This window comes from Stegastes partitus, unplaced genomic scaffold, assembly GCF_000690725.1.
Source record: "Stegastes partitus isolate 25-593 unplaced genomic scaffold, Stegastes_partitus-1.0.2 Scaffold573, whole genome shotgun sequence".
Lineage (NCBI taxonomy): Eukaryota > Metazoa > Chordata > Actinopteri > Pomacentridae > Stegastes > Stegastes partitus.
This window is the reverse complement of record NW_007578304.1, coordinates 84,996-99,085: the sequence shown is the minus strand read 5'-3', so window position 1 is coordinate 99,085 and position 14,090 is coordinate 84,996. Positions and strand designations below refer to the sequence as shown.

Here is a 14,090-nt window from a genome sequence, read left to right as displayed (position 1 = left end):
GAGGTGACCTGAACCGCTCAGCTGACAGAATAACGGTGCTAACCACTGATCCACCTGCAGCTGAATAAATACATGATAAATAAAACAACTCTGTCATTTACAGCTTTTCCTTTTTATTATTATTCAGCATTTCTGAAACACGTGATGAATACGATGTCCATAAAATTACACAAACAGGCTGTAAATGTACACGTCTAACGTAAAAACAACATCCAGACTGTGAATAACAGCAAAAGTTTAATAAGAAAATAAGGTTTATACATAAAAAGACTCTTTAAACACATTACACATTTATTATTTCTCTTTTTTGTTACATCTCATGGATGAATCTATTAATTTAAATACTGGAAATTAGATTTAATTAGTTAGAATTAAGAGAGTAATTTTACACTGATTCTGTTAAAGGAGAGATTCTGGTAGAATTACAGACGTTGTGAATGAACGTGTTCATCAGATATCATATGAATCCTGTTTCATCCGTCCACAGCGTTCACACACGTCCACACCAGAAGGCCAAGAAGACAGAAGCTGTGCCCTCATCTGGAGCTGTACAGGATGTTTTAACGCCCAGCTGTTGGATTATTAACATTTTTTACAGCTTTAATGTTAAGTTCTAATGTTTCTCCCACTTCACCTGCTTCATGCTTCATGCTCGGCTCGACGTGGCGACACAATACAGACCGTTCACTTAAAGTCTGATCCGAGGATAGAATAACGTTCAAACACAGACGCCAGACGTGTGGGAGGCAGAAGAAGAGACAGAAGAATCACTCTGAGGTGTTGACCGGCGTGAGGATGAGCGGCACGTCGTTCTTCCCTGATTTGTTGGTGCAGGGGCTGAAGAAGGGGAAGATGCTCTCAGTGAAGGTCACGTTGAAGGTGTAGATGTGGATTTTAGCGTCGACGTTGTAGAAAGACACCTGCAGAGCGACAACAGCAGCAGCACTGTGAGTGAATGTAGTGATCTGGAGAAACACATCCCATAAAACACCGTGAACATCTGGCAGCAGGTGTGACAGAAAGAAGCCACTGGGACCAGAGCACCTGAGCAGATTAGCATGTTAGCATGTAGCACAGGTGGCTCCTGTCATCAGTCCTCGTCGTTGGTGAGTCGCTGGGATTCAGTCAGTACTGTTTTATGGACTTACACAGAGTTCTTTATTTTACAGGCGTCTGATGCTGTTTTCAGGATCTTCTCTGAGACATCTGAGCATTACAGCTTTTTTATTTTCTGGCACTGCTGCTGTCAGGTTGTAATGTTTTTTTCAGGATGTTTTTTACAGTGTGTTTTATCTCATACAGAGGCCACATAGTGTAAGATCCAAACTGCACCTGTCCTTTCTCAAAGTCCACAAATATGCCGATCTTATGAGGCCGCAGGTTCAGATGGACGTCTGTGGAGGGCTCAGTGCGGAAGGCGTATTTACTCCTGATGAGGCACAAAACACAGGACATCAGTGTATGAAACTCCTGCTCTAACATCACCGTCTGTCTGCTGTGAGGCTTTCACTTCAGAGTTCATGCTCTTCCTGAGTCAACCTGAGACATCGACACGAGTGAAGCGAGTCGATCCAGACGTGCACTGAGCTGTTCGCTCTGAACTCACATCCTAAAGACCTCAGTATGGTGAATACGCACCAAAACAAATGTTTGTTTAACCACTTTGGTAAACTGCTTCGTGTGTTCATGCGTAATAGCTGCTTTTATTTCCCAGAATGGTCAGAAGTGAGGAGGTTCTGGTCAGACTGATCAGAGGCTTTATTCAGACTGAACTCACTTGTCTCTCAGGCTGAGGAACCAGTACCCGTTACTGGGAGTGTACTCGATCTTGCCCTTCCTGTTGATGGACTGCTTGGCCACGCCCAGATCCCAGTCCGTCTTCCCGCCAACCTCCACCTGGGCAGCAGGGACAGAGTTCGAGCATCAGATCTGTAATCAGGCTCTGTAATGACTCTCACCTCGTCTTGTTCTGATGGTTACACGTCTGAACATCGTGGACGTTATCGGTCTGTTCTTTATCCTTAACATTTTTCATCATTTTACAAAACGGGGAAACATTCCTAATTACACGTGTTTTTCTTTCTAATGTTATGTTTCCAGATGTAAACACATTTCATTCTGTCTTTTGTGTAGCTTCATCCTGTTCCTGTGCTTTTGCTCCCATACCTCCCAGTAGTGTCTCCCAGCAGAGATGGCCTCCCTGCCCAGCACACACACCACTCGGTCGAACCTCTCCGGGTTGTCCGGCAGCAGCTGGTGTCGATCTCCACATCGGACCTGCGTGAACACAACCAGAACACAGCTGATGTTCACTAGGTCTCAGATCATCACATTTATACGACGGTTCTGCTTCACTTTCTGAACGGTGACTCACACTCTTCATGTCCTCGGACAGAACCAGTCTGGGATGAGCGGTGTTGGAGTCCAGAGTCACGTCCACTGTGGTGGAGGAACACAGACGGGTTATTTATTAATTATTCTTATTTCTAATCAGTGTGCGTCATGTTGCTGAGCAGAACCGGGCTAGTGTGGCTGTAACCTACGGGCGTACTCCTGGACCCGCTTCATCCCTGCAGAGCAAACAGAACATTCAGGGTTAGCATGTGTGTTACCAGCAGTAGGACTCAGTGAACCTCTCTGAGCAGACAGAACACTCACTGGGCTGAGACCGGACCGGACTGGGTTCTACCACCGGAGCAGGAAAACCTGGAGGCACACAGACAGCAAATATCAGGAGCTGACAGAGAATTTATCTATCTATCTATCCATCTATCTATCTATCTATCTATCTATCTATCTATCTATCCATCTATCTATCTATCTATCCATCTATCTATCTATCTATCCATCCATCCATCCATCCATCTACGGGTCATACTAGGATCAACCACCAGAGGGCAGCATTCGATGTCACATCTGTTGTGGCGTCTGACCCAAACCCTCATAGAAGAAGTTGTAGTTGTTTGTTTCTATATTTATTTATTCAGAATCAGAACATGAAGAGTTCATTTGTAGAACCAGAGAACTCCATCGTTGTGGAGTCGATCTGAAGCTGAGTGGATCTGACTCCGTAGACATGACCACAGTAGAGATGACTGAAGTTTGACTCATGCTGTCTCAGATGAAAAGGTTTTCTGAAGGTTTGATGGTCGTATCTGTTTTTGCAGCTGAGCTCTTCACCTTGTAGTTGAGGTTCTGACTCTGTGGTTCTGTGTGAATGTTTCTGAGGAGTCAGACCTTCAGCCTACAGAACACCAGCTGTGGGGACAACCTGCCGTGTGTCTGATGGTGAACTGACCGTTTTCTGCAACGTTCTTCAGCTCTTCCTGGAACTTCTCCACCATCGCCGCCAGAGACCTGTAGATGGTTCCGGTTCCCAGGTCCGACCTCACCGAGGCTGAGGACCAGTCTCTGGTCGGCGGGGGGCTGGACACTGAGGGGAAGGTCTGGGCACAAGGTGGACATGAATGGGTTCGGGTTAGACATGACAGACAGGACGTCGTGTTCTGCTCAGTTTGTTCTCCATGAACTGACCCTGGCATTCGGACCCACCTTGACACAGTGGATGTAGTCGTCTGACTGGGCGAGCTCGGCCAGGGCGGCCTCCCTCCTCCTCAGCTCCTCCACCTCCAGCTCCAGCTGCCGGATGGTGGCGTCGGCCTGATGCTCTGCCGCCCTCCGGCTCATCTCCATCACCTCCATCAGCTCGGCCTGCGAGCGCTCGATGGCCGACACCAGCACCGAGAACAGGCGGACGCTGCCCGCCGTCTCCCGCTCCACGGCCAGCTGAGGAGTTTCAGAATGCCATGAGGATCATCAACACATGCTGGTTACCATCTCCATGGTAACTGCACAGAAAGCCCAAACCAGACGGAGACATGCCAGATACATGCACCACGCTGGGTTAGATGTCATAACTGCTAAAGACCAACAAAAGCTGGAAACAAACATGACCTCTGACAGAGACGTCATGAACACATATTAAATGTTGCACACAATGATCAACGACGGAACAAAAGCCTTAAAGGAGGAAATCTAAATGTTGACCAGAGGAAACAGACCAGTGGACAAAACACTGAACCTTTGGTCAAGTTAGCAGCTGGAAAACCTGGATGGAGCCACAAAACTTCCAAATAAAACTTACAGAAATCTGGAATACACAAAAATAAACATAAATCACAATAGTTTTGCATCAGATTGCCCAAAATGTAGCTGAGAATATAAACCTGAAAGAACATGGAGAACCCTAAAAAATATAAAAACTGTAATCAAACCACAAAATGATGCCGTTCAAAGGTTTATGATTGATAATTCACTTATTAATGAGTCACTGATGTGAACGATGTAAAACTTTTAAATGTAGAAAATGAATCTCAAGTCAAACACATTGAATCCAGAGCGCTCCTAGACGTGTAGAAAACCCAGATAAATAATAAAAAGAGGAATAAATAAAGTCCTGGACAGATGAGCGAGAGGAGGAATTAAAAACATTTAAATCAAAGTTGGGAAGAAAGAAAAAATATTTGATCGTCACCAAAATCTGTGAATCAGACAGAACCTCCAGAACTCCTGAATATGTCTGAAATGTAAATGTAATGGATTATAGAACACATCTTCAAAATAAAATGAGCTGCCAGCCCTGATCATGATGAACTAAACTGGAAACCTTTGTGACGATGTGCAGAAAACCTGAGATGAAGCTCTGAGACGTCACATTAAAGCTCATCGTCCAGGAGCGTCCATGTGGTGCTTGTGAGAACAGGTGAGCTGCTTTTACCTGCAGCTCACTGACAGACGCCCGGATCTCGTCCATCTTCCTGATCCTCTGTCTGATCATCTCCTGGATCTTCTGCTCGGATCCACTCAGCAGAACCTGAACACAACGTCAGAGCTTCAGAGGACGGTAGAGGCAGCTGAACCAGTTCTGACTGACCTCAACCTTTAACTGGACCCTTAAACCAAGTCTTCACCATTAAATGATTAACTCTGTGGACCAATCAGAACTCATTCTAGTGACTTCATGTCTGGTCACTCCGACTCTACAGGAGACGTATCATCCAGTTTATCCTCATTTAACTTTAAATTCTGGATCCATGACACGATGAGAAAGCACAGTAAACATTTCAGGTTCTTATCTTTAGTAGTTCTTGAGGTATTGTTGTGCATTATTATATTTTATTTTTATTTATAGAAATACTTTATTAATCCACAAGGGGACATTTGGTGACATTTGATGTATTAATCTCAGGTTTCACAGACACCTGTCCTGAACTGAGCACCTTCCTGTTGAGCAAGTCCAAATACATGAAGCTGAAGAGAAGGAAGGTGAGAACCTGACATGTGGAGGAAGGAGGCAGACATGAAGGTAAGAGAGGAGAAGGAACTGTCAGCAGAAGCTAACAGCTCAAGCTAACAATGAGCTAACTATGGCTAATGACGATTAGCATTAGCTGGTCGGACGTTCTCCTGATAAAAGTCAACCAGAACAGCGCAGGTGGAGAACAAACTAGCTGCTGTTGGTGAATTTGTGTTGAAAATACGACAGTTCATCATATTTTGAAGGACTTTCTATGCTACATTTGGCTAACTTACTGTTTTTATGTAGTTCAGTAGCTAGCTAGCTGATTAGCTGGTTAGCTAACGTTAGTGTTAGCATACAGGCAGCAGCTAGCTAGCACTTTGTGAACACAACTAGCAAATATTTACTCTTTTATGCTTGCCCTCATGAGCTAAAATACTTTTACTTACGTTGTGAACCAACATTTCTAAACATTAACGGTGAGTTTAGTTCATTTATTAAGGTCTCAGCAGGTTGTGCACAAAACGGTCCAAAAATGACTAGCCTAAATTAGTAAATGTTAAAAAAGAATAATATTCCCCACAAATATTTTAAAAACAAATGTCAGACGTATCTCCCAAATGTTCAAGAATAATGAACCAAAAAATAAAAACAATAAAATGCCCAAAAAGTAGAGAAACAAACTTATAGTGTGTCAAAACTGAGCCAAACATATACGAATAAAGACCCACACAACATCTAAAAATATGAATAAAATGAAGTAATATACTCATAAAATATTCCCCAAAAATATGAATAAAATGTCCCACAAATATAGAATAAGTGTACAGCAGCGTATACAGGTAGTGTGAGCTGCTGCTACACCCTGAAGCCGTTTTATCTGTAAAACACGGATCATCAGTCCTTCATCGTCTCTTCTTCCTCTCTCAGCACACAGCCCGTGTTTCAGGACTCATCGTGGAGGACTACAGGATTGCAGCACTGCGTTTTGAAGGTATTTATCGTGTCTCTCTTTCTTCTGGATTCTCAAACACCAGCTGCTAAATGTACCTGCTGTCATGGCCCACATGTCTGAACCAGGAAGTTGTCAGCCGCCAGCTTCCTCCTTCAGCCATTGTTCTCTAAACAAAGGAGCTCAGTCTGACGGATTCACTGCATCCAGTTGTTCTGTCAGTCTGTTGGCTTCATACCTTAGTTTTCATCCACTCGGTTTCCACGGTGGTCGTGTCGTGGTCCGGATGATCTTCTTCTGCGCACTCAGGACACACACACACCTGGTCAGTCCGGCAGTAGATCTGAAACCAGCCACAGGAAGAGTGTCACTGTGATCAAGTTCAAGCTCAGAGCAGCAGAAGAAGAGAGAGCCCCCCTGACCTCCTCAGGATCAGCTGATCTGGTGTCAGGTTCTAGCAGAACCCAGATGTGTTCTTCCTCCTAAATGTCATGTGTCTATCTGCTGTTCTGATGAAGTTCTGAGGCTCAGAAATGATGGAAAAAGTCCATTAAAGTGATCAATCTGGACTGGAGTTGCTGCAGAAGCAGAACCATGTGATTCTGAGGAGGAGCTGGGTTTGGATCAGGGTCAGTTTTACCATAATTCCCCGGTGGTGGATCTCACAGATGGGGAGGCTCCGGCTGCTCTCAGCCCCACTCAGAGTGAACCGTCTGCGGCCGCTGGAGCGGCAGGACGGATACGGAGGTGGAGGAGGGGCGGCGTTCTGGTTCAGGGCAGCGATCGGACTGTAGTTCGGTACCGATGAAGCCAGTAAGGCCGGGACTGGTGGGAGCAGGGCTGAGATGGACTCACCTGGAAGACAGAGCAGAGCGTTACCATGTCGACCTGACCGTCTGAAGCAGGTTGTTCCTCCTGCAGTTCGGCTCAGCGGCAGGAATCTGTGCCTGCTTTATGCTGCACAGCCTCTCTGTCGCCTGGTTCTCTGATACTGTTCCTGCTGAGCAGCACAGCTGACAGCAGAGGCCTAGATCTTCCTCAGAACGTGCAGCGACACCCAGCCGACCTGCAGCTGAACTCTCAGCACCGTGTATGACCCACCAGGACTCTGTGACCCAGGAGACGTCTGTTCTGCTCACGTGATCGATGTGTTTATATGGAAATCAGTGAAAGTCTAACTGATGAGACACACGGTGTAGCTGCAGCGTCATGTGGCTCAGCACAGCGGCGTCACCTCCGTCTGCTCACTTTGCATCTCTTCACTTCCTTTTATTCTACAGTCAGTCAGTTTACAGTCGCTCTGTCTCTCTGTCCTCAGCTGGAGTCTCTTGGCAGCTCTGTTGCATCTGAAGCAGTTTACCATGATGTGTTTCTACCAAACCCGGATTCTTTTGTGCTCCGTTACCCTCCTGGTACGTTGCCTTTGAGCATCTAGTGAAGCTAAATACTTCCAATTCTGTGCCTTCACAAACTATGCAAACAGGCTTTTATCAGAGCAGCTGGAAAAACCCGAGGAGCTGCTGACAGGAGACATTCCAGGTCGCTGAACGGGTTCCTCTGTGCTCTTCTCTGTCACGTCTTCCAGGAACGCTCTGCCTGTCGACATGTCTCTGCCTCGCCGGCGTTCGTCTCCAGTGAACAGAGGACGATCGCTGTAGCTCCAGGAGTGTTTGTGTGGATGTGTCAGAGCCAGAGTCACGTTAAACACCAGCGTAAGAATCTGAGGACACCCATCATGTCAGAGCCTGAGCGGGTCGCTTTACGCCTCCTGTGCTGTGATCTGGTACCGCTCTGGTTCTGGTTCCCTTCATTATCCTGTTTGACCTGTTTGTGCTCATTTTCATGTCTTTGAGGCGGTTCTGCGCCCCGGTATGATAACCGTGTGTCTCTGGTTGGTGTGAGCGTCCTGCTCAGAGTAAGTCCACGTCTGTGGTGTGTCAGGTCTCTGGGTTCAGTATTTGTCTGGCTGTGGTTCCTTTTGGGCCTTGTGTTGTTGTCAGGTGTGGTCTCTGTAGTTCTGCTGATGTTTCATCAGTCTGTAGTCGGGTTTGTCTCTGTCTGATCATTTAGTCTCTGATTGGTTGGCTGGTTGTTGGAGCCGTCTGTCTGTAGGTCTGTTGTAGCTCTTTATGTCATTTTTTGCCTCTTTTTGGTCATTTTTGTCTGTTTGTGGTGGTTTTGCAGTGAGCTGGTGTCTCTGTAGTTCTGTTGCATCTCTGTATGATGACTTTGTGTCACCATGTACAGCCGTGACTGGATAATGGACCCTGAACAATCCTAAACCTGCTATCAGACGGGTTTTAACCCATAAAAACAGCCTTAACATAGCGACAGCCTTGGATTGTGACTCCGACATGACATTTAATGTCACCAATCAGGATGACGGCGTATTATCTGACTGAACAATCCCACAGATTGGCTACGTTCACACTGCAGGACTTGATGCTCAATGAGGATTTCTTTGTGACTTCCTTCACGTTTCCACTTCAATGCGACTTGTATGTGATCTGCTGTGTGAACTTCATACGAGCCAAAAGTGTCCCGCATGCGCAGAAGAGGACACGACGACGTCACACGCAGCGAGCGTGCTCAGTGTTTATGGAAGTAAACATGGATGGTAACGGTGGAGCGTATCTGCCACTCCCCCGCCGCCACCGATGGAGGAAACAGAAGTGTGAGCGCTAACTAAACTAGCATCAGCAGCCAAGTACTGCCTGTGTGTTCTGGACACTTCCACCCCGTCAGAGCGCTGCCCCGGGGTGGAAGTGGGCAGAACGTTAGTTAGGCTGAAGTCCAGCGATGCGTCGTGTTCTAACAACACACTAGTTATTATAACAACTATGAACAATAATGAACAACTAATGAGCCTTCCAGCATCAAGCCCTCCTCGTATCTGGACCTCCGTCTGGACAATCCCACAGCCTTGATATCCGACATAGCAGAAGGTTTTATGTTTAGTGTCGGATCATGGCTGGAATAGAAATCTCCTCCTAAAGCCTGGATGTGTCGGAGAACTGGTCCTGACCCGAGCCTCTCTGTGTTCAGCTTGTTACCCTAACGCTCTGTCAGAACTACGGGTTGACCAGTGTGTTCTGGTGCCAGGAAGCCGAGCCTGACTGCTGGACCTAACCCGTCCCTGTGTGGAGCAGCGTCTGGCGTTAGAGATAGAAACAGCAGCTCACTGTGAGTCGGAGCCTCGCAGCTCGGCATCATGGGAGTCTTTGGCAGCCTCCTCCTCAGTTCGTTGTACAAGTCCTCGGGTATGCCTCCGTCTCCCCCGCCTCCCTTTCCTCCCTTCTTCTCCCTCCCAGCTCCTCCTCCTCCTCCTCCTCCTCCTCCTCCACCCTTCATGGATTTAAACTGGTCGGTGATTTCTCTCAGCGTCCTGTTGATCTGCAGGTCCGGACGCTTCTGGAAGGTCTTCTTACACAGAGGACACTGGCACACCTGGAGGAGCACAGACCAGAGTTCAGCTTCTCCTGTGAGCCTCACCAGGCCACCAGACACATGAACATCTGGTAGCACCAAATGGACCCGAGAGGAGAAAACAGGAAGGAAAGAAGAAGAAAGAAACACGAAGGTCTGCTGAGAACCAGGGAACGAAGGAAGGAGGAACAGAAGGATGGAAGAGCTGAGGGAGGGAGTGAGAGGAGGAACCGACCTTGAGTCCGTCCCAGTAGCGGCTGATGCAGGCCATGCAGAAGCTGTGTCCACACGGGGTGGACGAAGGGTTGGTGAACACATCAAGGCAGATGGAGCACTGGAACTGCTCGTCAGACAGCAGGAAGCTGCCGTACAGAGACATGCTGAGGAGACAACAGACATGGGTTGAGTTCCCTCAGAAGGTCAGGAGATGGTGAAGAAGCAGGAACAACATTTTCATTGAGCTTCAACAGTTAGATGAGTCAGATGAGCTGGGCAACCCTCTGACTCTCATGTTCACTCTCTGGACTTGAACTTTCACTGCAGTGCAACAACCAGAACCAGGAAGAACTCAGATGTCTTCTGTCAGCAGGACCCAGAAGGACAGAAGTCCAGACAGCTTCCCAGAGCCACAGAGACGCCTGCAGCAGATGGTCTGAACACATTTGGTTCAAAACCCAAGACAGCTCCAGAACCAGCTGTAAACCCAGTCCAGAACCGGTCCACACTCAGTCCAAGCGGCTCTAAACCCAGTTCCATGACTCAGAATGACTGAAAAAGAATTTCTCTGGAAAGAACGTGGCATCACCATGTCCAACAGTTTCCAGCCCTGAAACCCATGAAGCATATATACGTCACTGATCACGGCTTTGTTCTGGACTCGTCAGTACCTGCAGGTCACCTGAAAACCGTCTGCGTTCTGATCCAGAGTCTGGTTCAAACAAACTGTTTTATTTGCAGACTGTTGAATGCGACAGAATAAAGCGATAAAAGGAAATGTTCTGATTTGGGTCATTTTTAACGGTTCTGATGCTACCAGCTGCTGACAGAGGAAACGATCAGAACCAGGTCCAGTGTTCAGACTGAGACACCTGGATGGATGTAGAACTGATCTGCTGTCAGGTTCTAGCAGAACCCAGATGTGTTCTTCCTAAATGTCATGTGTCTATCTGCTGTTCTGATGAGGTTCTGTTTGAAGGACAGTGAAGCTGCAGAGAAGGTCAGAGGTGACCCGACGAGCAGTTCACCTGTTCTAACGTGGACCAGGTGTTCAGCTAGAAAGCAGGCGAACGCTGTCAACAAGAGGGCGACCTGAAGCCGTGGGAGATAAACGGACCCTTTACATAAGACGCACATACTTCCTTTATCGCCTCCGATCGGATCAGGATGGTCAGAAGACCTGAGGAATGAGGCAGGACCAGATTCTGTCCTGCACCATCACGTACACGACAGGTGTGTGTGCACAGGTAGCGCTGGAGGTTCACGTGGGGCGCCACGCTGTTGGTAATGATTGACTCCAGAGGAGGTGGTTCTCCAGCAGCAGCAGGGTGGTCCTCCTCCTGTCTGGGCCTCCTGCAGCCTGCTGGGCCTGTTTCAGCCCGTGTGCTGCTGGAGGCTGTTTCTGCTGCTCAGACACAAACAGTACTAGTATTATTACATATGGGCTATGGGTCAGTGGGCAGCAGTACCTCACATCTACCCACTGAGACGCTGTCGGGTCAGATGTAGGCTCTGGTCTGATCACTGAGACAAACTCATTATTGATGATCACTTAATTACATGTATGTAGTTATTAGAACAGTTGAAGTAAAAGTGGAAGGATGAGCGTGTTAGACACGACTCCTAAAGTCCAGTCATGGTGGTTTACACAGCGCTCATATAAACCATCCATCATCTCTACGCCTTAACCCTCACTAGGGTCGCAGGGGGCGGAGCCTGTCCCAGGCAGGTTCACCTGGACAGGTAACCAGTCTATCACAGGGCTACACTTAGAGACAGACAACCAAGCACACTCACATTCACACCTACGGACAATTTACAATCACCAATTAACCTCAGCATGTTTGTGGACTGTGGGAGGAAGCCGGAGAACCCGGAGAGAACCCACGCTGCACGGGGAGAACATGGAGACTCCACGCAGGAAGATCCCGGGTGTCCTCACCGGTAGCTGTGAGGCGGCGGTGCTACCCACTGATCCACCGAGCAGCCCTGATATAAAGCATCCAGAGTACAGAGCTACCAGATTAAAAGTTAACGATGTGTTTTCCAGTTTTCCTGACTGATGTGAAGATGTGAGATCAGACTCTAGCAGCTCAGTAACTCTACAGATACCAGACTGATGTAAACATAAAGAGCTTGTGAGTGTTGTATGAATTCATCTGGCTGCTTCTAGGTTTAAGGTTAAGCTTCTATAATATTGTTTATTGTGCTGACAGTAAGTATGGCTCCGAGCCAGCGGTATTAAACATGGAGAACCCAGACAGGTCCTCTGAGAATCATTTAATTGTCACATCACAGTTCGCTCTTTATTTTGCTTTCCTAGATTACCCACAATGCACCTGGACCGCTGACGGCTCGGTTGCAGCGGATAGAGCAGCTTCGAGCAGAAACGAGGTTTGGTGAGTTCACTTCTGTTTGTCTCCAGGTTTCCTTTTGTTGTCACGTATTATTTTATATTTGATTGTAAATGAAATAACTGTTGATTGTTCTGATCATCCCACATGAGCCCAAACGTAGTCCAGAAATCCTCGAAGAGTTAAATCACCTCTAACACCTCAACAATGATTATTATCCCATAAAACATACCGCATACCTGCTCTGTATTACTTTGAGTTTTTCTTCACCTCTGTTGATGTTTGACGAGACGTGTGGAGTTTATGAGGGAGAGGAGAACAAAAAACAGTGTCTGAAATCAGACCACGCTGTATAATCCTGGTTTCTCTTCGCTCTGACAGAAGCTGGCCCAAACATGATAAAGCTCAAAGAGTCGTTCATAGCTCCTGACTCGGTGAACGTCAGCGGCGTCTGCAGGAGCTGCTGGAGCTGGATGGCACACGAGTGGCAACGTGTCACAGCTACATGAAGGAATACGATACCCATGCAGATATATTTGTCAAACAGAGATCTTTGGGTGGATAAATAACTGCATCGTATCTCGCTGTTCACAGGTAATCCCTGGGATCATGGTGAGTTAGGGATTTAAGGGAGTACGTTCACCAACAAACTTCAGTTTAGACCTTAGAAGGAAACGCAAGCACAAAAAGCAAAGAACCTCAGATGAAGCAGCATAAATGTGAGCAGATCTGCGTTTTCTGTTGATTTAATGCCACAGACGGTTGAGAGAGAATAAGCTGCTGCTGCACAGCGTTAAACCGCTACACCTGTACGACTGTGTGAGAGCGTCAGGCTGCTGCTGCACAGCGTTAAACCACTACACCTGTACGACTGTGTGAGAGCGTCAGGCTGCTGCTGCACCTCTCAGTGACTCTTTGTCAGAACCCTTCAGACGAGCAGCGAACGTGGAATAAGAGCGTAAAAGTCGGTACCTGGTGCAGGTGAGCTGCTCGCCGCTGTTTTCTGCTGCTTCGGTCGTCTCCCTCTGATGCAGAGCGTCTGGCTCCCAGACGGTATGAAGGTGTGTTGGTGTCCCGTAGGAAAGCAAGCTGTCACCACGCCCACTCACCTGCCTCTCCGTCAGCCAGGTAAATCTGGCAGGACTGGTTAAGGTGGGAGCACTAGCAGCAGAGTAGGTCAAATGGCAGCAGATCCAACCTAGATTTCTAGAAACATCCACAACATTGTCTTTTGTGTTGTTCCTGCCTCGGGCGTCTGAATACCAGGAAGGAGATGAAGTGACGATGAACGTGTTACTCAGAGTGTCTGAGAGGCTGTTTCTAGTGAACACCTGTACCTGACACACTTCTGGTTATTAGTCAGGCTTCATGACCTGATTAGACCGGGACGTCCTCACAGTGGTGGCACTCACAGAGGAGGGTCCACATCTATCACTCTAGTGGACCTTTTGCATCAGTTTGACAATTTTCATGTCGTTCTGAACACATTTTAAGTTGCTGTGGACGATTCTTGAGTCGTTCTGGAGTAAGTTTGGACAAGTTTTAGTCATTTTTAACAAATTTTGTTTAATTCTGGGAAATTTTAGAGTCACTGAACAAATTTCATGTTATTTTAAACTAAATTAGGTTCATTTGGGAAAAATATTGAATCATTCCTGATATTTGAATTCATTTTTTGGCAATTTTTAAGTAATTTGAGTCATTTTGAACATTCTCAGTGTCATCCTGAGGAGTTGTTTTTAAACTTTGAGTTGAGCACCATGTTTGATCATTTCTAAGCAGCTGGTAGCATCAGTATTATGGGATGTCTCCCAGTGGTACCAGTTTAATGTCTATGACACAG

At 47.0% G+C, this 14,090-nt stretch overlaps 1 protein-coding gene across 1 annotated transcript; it reads right to left on the bottom strand.

Moving 5' to 3' along the window:
* Positions 1-93: 93 nt before the first annotated feature.
* LOC103362420 (tripartite motif-containing protein 7) lies at positions 94-12,484 on the bottom strand. The gene is made up of 15 exons (XM_008288771.1): positions 12,480-12,484; positions 9,913-10,057; positions 9,434-9,698; positions 6,892-7,106; positions 6,490-6,594; positions 4,778-4,873; positions 3,553-3,786; positions 3,299-3,446; positions 2,659-2,706; positions 2,544-2,570; positions 2,375-2,439; positions 2,167-2,277; positions 1,778-1,896; positions 1,333-1,429; positions 94-920 (listed from the first exon to the last, which is right to left on the bottom strand). The coding sequence occupies exons 1-15, from the start codon at positions 12,482-12,484 to the stop codon at positions 768-770; spliced, it is 1,833 nt and encodes a 610-aa protein (XP_008286993.1). The 3' UTR covers positions 94-767.
* Positions 12,485-14,090: the final 1,606 nt, after the last annotated feature.

What these genes read in the sequence shown, in the direction of transcription:
- LOC103362420 (XM_008288771.1), bottom strand. An exon ending in CTGCGAGGCTCCGACTCACA is followed by an intron (nt 7,107 to 9,433) that starts GTGAGCTGCTGT and finishes TCTGTCTTCCAG; the next exon opens with GTGAGTCCATCTCAGCCCTG. An exon ending in TCCACCACCGGGGAATTATG is followed by an intron (nt 6,595 to 6,891) that starts GTAAAACTGACC and finishes GGCTGGTTTCAG; the next exon opens with ATCTACTGCCGGACTGACCA.